The sequence below is a fragment of the Eimeria acervulina genome, genomic scaffold (genome assembly GCF_000499425.1).
Source record: "Eimeria acervulina Houghton genomic scaffold, Eah_scaff118, whole genome shotgun sequence".
Classification (NCBI taxonomy): Eukaryota; Apicomplexa; class Conoidasida; order Eucoccidiorida; family Eimeriidae; genus Eimeria; species Eimeria acervulina.
In genome coordinates, this window is record NW_013550350.1 from 42,015 (window position 1) to 47,305 (window position 5,291).

The window sequence follows — 5,291 nt, forward strand, 5'->3', positions numbered from 1 at the left end:
ATGTCCAATTCACTTATTGATTGGTTGGAGAGCCTGGAGCTCTCTCAGCCCATCGTTTGTCTAGAGACCGACTTCGCCGATGGCTTCCTCTTTGCGGAGGTCCTACAGCGCCTCTCCCTCCTCCCTCACTTGCATGGGTTCCAACGAGGCAGCAGCAGCACGAAAAGCAGCAGCAGCGGCATCAACAGCAATTGCAGCAGCGGCAAGAGCAGCAGCGGCAGCAGAGCAGCAGCAGCAACAGCTCTCAGCAGCGCTTTGACAGCAGAAGTGCAGAACTTCACTCTTTTAAAAAATGCGTTGGCTAAAGTTGGAATTCGCCTCAGCGCCTCTGCGATGCAAAATATCACAAATTTCAAGTCAGGGGCAGCAGCAAACCTGCTTAAACAAATACGACAAGCAGCAGAAAGCAAAACCTTTGCTGCTGCTTGTGCCCCTGCTGCTGCTGTTGCTTCATCGTTCAGCAGCTGCCCCCAGCCAGCCCCTCTGCAGCGGCAGCTGGGGGCTCCACCCCTCAGCAGCCTGAATTTGCCGTCTTCGCCTTTGTCTGGTGCCTCTGCTGCTCCACTCAAAACCCCTAGCAGCAGAACTCCATTGCTGCAGGGCGGGTCTGAACCCGCTGCTACAGCTGCTGCTGCTGCTGCTACAGTTGGTTCTAATGGTGTTGGTGCAGCAGGAGTAGCATCAGGAGCAGAAGGGAAAGGAGAGATATATGGTGTGCAGCACTCCAGTGTTCGAGCTAAGCCGAAGGGAAGAAGTGCTGTGTTAGAGTGTATCGACAGCTTTGAGATGAATTTGCAGCGACAGGGTTTAGGGAGCCCCTCGGCTGCTGTGGATTTATCTGCTGCTGCATGCGGCGAGGAGGTGGAGACGGTGCTGCAGCAAATGAAAGGAAAGCTCCCTTCACTGCAGAGCCAACATGATTACAATCAACAACTGATTTCTCGCTTGCATACAGCAAGACAAGCACAGGAGGCTGCTTCATATGAACGCACAAGGCGTCGCCAGTTGCTGCTGATGGAGCAGACAAAGCGCTGCAGAGAGGCTCTCAATAGCCGCGTTGCTGCCGCTGCTGCTGCTGCTGCTGCTGCTCCTCCCCCTGCTGCTTCTTCTGCAGCAGCAGCAGGAGGAGCAGGAAGCAAGCGCCCTCTCAGCAGCAGCGCAGAATTGAAATCCACTGTACGCAGAGCAAGGCAATATGAAGAAGTGCTGCGGCATAACTTGGAAGTGAAGCAGCAACTGCTGCAGCAGCAAGAAGCGAAGCGTTTGGAGGTGCAGCAGCGGCACATGCAGCTGCAGCAGCAAACTCGTAGTATCCTAACTGCAGCAGCAATTGAAGAGCAGACAAAGATATGCAGAAGTGTAAACAGCATTCGCCAATCTTTAAAGCGCTCTCGACTAATAGCAGAATGCGAGCAGCTAGCCTATCATATTGTAGATATTGTCTTAGCTGCCAGCAGCTACAAAGAAAAATATAATACGATAACAATACCCCCGAGGGTGTGGCGTTCCTGGTTAATAGACTTCGTTGCTGCAGACCCCACACAGCAGCAAGACAGCAGCAGCAACAGCAGCAGCAGCAGCAGCAGCAGTAATTATCCCTCATTGCCGGTATTTGTGCATATCCCTGCTTCCCCTCCGGGTGTACCGACAGCTCTGCTGCAGCGCAGCAGTGCAGCAGGCTCTCTTCCTGTTTCTTTTCTAGGAGATATTTTTGATTATTTTAATTTAAAAGGCGTCTGGGCTGTCGATACACAGCGCGAAATATTCCCAGGGGCCCCAACTCTGCCGCCCTTTGAAGACTTCATGGCTTCAGTGCTGCGCCGCAGTGGAGATAATGAACAAAATGCTGCACCTGCTGCTGCTGCTGCTGGTGGTGCTGCTGCTGGTGGTGCTGCTGCTGGTGCTGCTGGTGGTGGTGGTGCTGCTGCTGCTGGTGGTGCTGCTGCTGCTGGTAGTGCTGCTGCTGCGGCGCCCGTTGCACACAATCCGCAGCAGCCTCAGACAACTCCCAGAGACGAAACAGCGGCAGCCACAGCAGCAGCAACAGCAGCAGCAGAATCAGCAACAGACGGGGCAGCAGGAGGAGCGCCGAGCGCAGATGGATCTTCGCTAAGTGCTGCTGGTGGTGGTGGTGCTGCTGCTGCTCTAGCAGCAGCAGTAAGCAGCGTTGGTGCTGATGCTGGCTTGCAAGAGGAGCCTCGTTTAGAGGAGTTGGGTTTATTTGTTAGCCGTTTGCTTGACCTCAGCAGAGCAGAAGAAGCTGCTGCTGCTTCTATTGAACTTCCTGCTGCTGCTCTCCGCCTTATAATAACAGGGAAGCCACAGAGCGGGCAAGAGGAGTTGGCGCTGCAGTTAGCTGCGCATTATAAACTTCAAATCATTCGGTTAGAAGACATACTCCAAGAAGCAATTGAAGCTGCTGCTGCTGCTGCTGCTGCTGCGGAAACTGCTGCTGCAAATGCAGACTCCTCAGCCGCTACAAACAGCAACGCGGAGCAAAAGCCCGAACCTCCAACTGCAGCAGCAGCAGTAGCATCAGGTGCAGCAGGAGCAGCAGCAGCAGCAGCAGATGAAGGCTCATCTTTAGCGTTATTAGGGCAGCAAGCGAAGCAGCATTTGCTGCAGGGGGAGCCTCTTCCAGAAGATTTATCTGTTGATTTAATATTAACTAAACTAAAAAGCTTATTTCCTCCAAACTCAGCAGACACCGCAGAAGAGCAGCTGAAAAGGCTCTGTCCGCATGCATTCATTGATAAGCCCCCAGCTCAACCGCCCAACGCCCCTGTACAAGCAGCAGCGAACAACAGCAACAGCAGCAGCAGCAGCAGCAGCAGCAGCAGCAGCAGCAGCAAGGGAGGCAGCAACAACCGGCGAAACAACAAAGGAGGAGGCAAAGTAAATGGTATTGCTGGCGATCGCACAGCAGCTGCTGCAGAGATGCATGCGCCTTCTTCAGGTGTATGTACAGCTGAAGGAGATCGATGCGGATGGATTCTGTTGAATTTCCCCACAACTGCTCGTCAGTATTCCCTTTTAGAACAAAAACTCGCGGGCTTCGTTGAAGAAGAAGACAAACAAATACCTGAAATTCAAATACTCAGAGAACGAAGCGAAATTATACTCCAGATGCCAAAAGAAAAACCCAAGAAAAAGGCAAAATATCACCCTAAACCCTAAACCCTAAGCCCTAAACCCTAAGCACTAAACCCTAATCACTAAACCGTAGATTTTTAGTGCTTTCATGCTTTTCCTCTTGGTTTTTAGGATTTGGTTTTAGGGTTTTAGGGTTGGACTTTATGGTTTAGGGTTTTTGTCTAGGGCTTAGGCTTTCCGTTTAGGGTTTAGGCTTTCTCTGTTGGGTCTAGGGTTTGGGGTTTAGGGTTTAGGGTTTTCCTGCCATCACGTTAGATGCTCCAGCTGTAAGGCAAAAGAGCTGCAGACATACAATTCAGGGTTTAGGGTTTACGCCCTACAGTGTACGGTGTACGGTTTAGGGTTTACGGTTTAGGGTTTAGGGTTTACGGTTTAGCGTCTAGGGTTTGGGGTTTAGGGCTTAGGGTTTAGGGTTTAGGGTTTGTATATTGTGTGTAGACTTTGCAAGAGGGTTGCGCTGAGGTGCACCTGTTGCTGGATTTGCCGTATGAAGTTTTATTAGGGCGGTGGGCAGCAGCAGCAGCACCAGCAGCAGCAGCAGCAGAAGATGAAGAAGCAAAGAAACAAACAGCAGCAAATGATGCTGCTGCTGCTGCTTCTGAAAAAGAAACAGCAGCAGCTGAGACAACGGAACGCCAAACCAGCGAAACAAATTCAAACCAAGTAATCTCTGTCTTTGTTTTTGTTTATTTTGTTTATTTTATTTAAATATTCTGTTTTTGTTTGTTTTGTTTGTTTTGTTTGTTTTGTTTGCTTTGTTTGATTTATTTTATGCATTACGTTCTCCTGGTTTGTGTCTTTGTTTGGATTTCACCTTCATCTTCTTTGAATTCTTTTTTTGCTTTTTATTGCGTTTTGAATAATCATTCAATATTAATTTATTGATTCCTTAATACTCGTTTTCTGTTGGCTTTATGCTTTCGCCTTTGTTGCCGTCTTTCTGACAAGCCCTAAACCCTAAACCCTAAACCCTAAACCCTAAACTCTCAACAGTAAACCCTAAACCCTAAATCGTAAGCCGTCTCCTCTTTTGCATATGCCTATACATCTGTTTCTTGAAGCATATTTTTCTGCTTTTAAAATGCGGGTTTAGGGTTTAGGGTTTAGGATTAAGGGTTTAGGGTTTATCTACCATTTATATTTCCTTCTGCAGCCCTACTTAATTGATATTCTGTTGTTTGTTTTTTTCTGTTTTTCTTCGGAGGTGTCGCCGTTAGACTTGGCCTTCTCCTTTGACTCCCATCAAGAACTCGTTGAGGAATTTATCTCTGCATTTGGCATCCATGTAACCCTAAACCCTAAACCCTAAACCCTCAAACCCTAAACCCTAAGCCATAAACCCGTAACCCTAAACCCTTGTTGACGTGTTTGCTTGTTTCTCTTTTTTTATTTTAATATTTTTGCAGGAGGAGCCGCGGCTTCTCAAACTCACAACCCCGGACAGTGCTGCGGCTTTTGCTGCAGCAACAGAAAAAGTAATTTTATATTTAGAGTAGAGGGGGTTTAAACATTACTTGCTGGCTGTAAAGATTTGCCTGAGGGTTTAGGGTTTAGGGTTTAGGGTTTAAGATTGAGGGTTTAAGCTCAGATTGACAAGGTTTTGAATTTGAAGGTGGAGGCCCTCAAAGCCAAAGAAAAAACTGCAGCAGCAGCAGCAGCAGCAGCAGAGTGTGCAGGCGCAGCAGCAACACCGGCAGGGGCAGCAGCAGGCGCAGCAGCAGCCGGTGAAACAGAAGCAGCACCAGCAGCTGCAGCAGCAGCAACAACAACAGGGCCTGCAACAGCAGCAGCAGCAAAGGGCAGCGGAGCTCCAGCTACTTCCACCGACGGTAGGTATTGAAAAGATACTGCAGCAGCTACAGCAGCAGCAGCAGCTACAGCAGCAGCAACAGCTACAACAGCAGCATAATTGAATATATTATTTGTTTTATTTTGCTCGTTTTACAGTATTTGTTTTATTGCCTTTTTATTGTATTGGTTATATTGCGTTTGTTGTTTTGTATTTGTTCAATTTTATTTGTTTTACTTTCTCCGTTTTACTGCACTTGATTTATTTGAGTTATTTTATTTTATTAATTTTATTATATTTATTTTATTCACAGAGCCGCTGAGCCCTTCACCGCTGCAGGCGCACGAAG

General features: G+C 48.4%; 1 protein-coding gene across 1 annotated transcript; it reads left to right on the plus strand.

Moving 5' to 3' along the window:
* Positions 1-4,993, plus strand: EAH_00018180 (hypothetical protein, conserved; the record flags this gene model as incomplete). The annotated part of the gene is made up of 3 exons (XM_013397531.1): positions 1-2,958; positions 3,592-3,816; positions 4,742-4,993. 3 exons carry the CDS (start codon positions 1-3, stop codon positions 4,991-4,993), a joined length of 3,435 nt encoding a protein of 1,144 aa, XP_013252985.1.
* Positions 4,994-5,291: the final 298 nt, after the last annotated feature.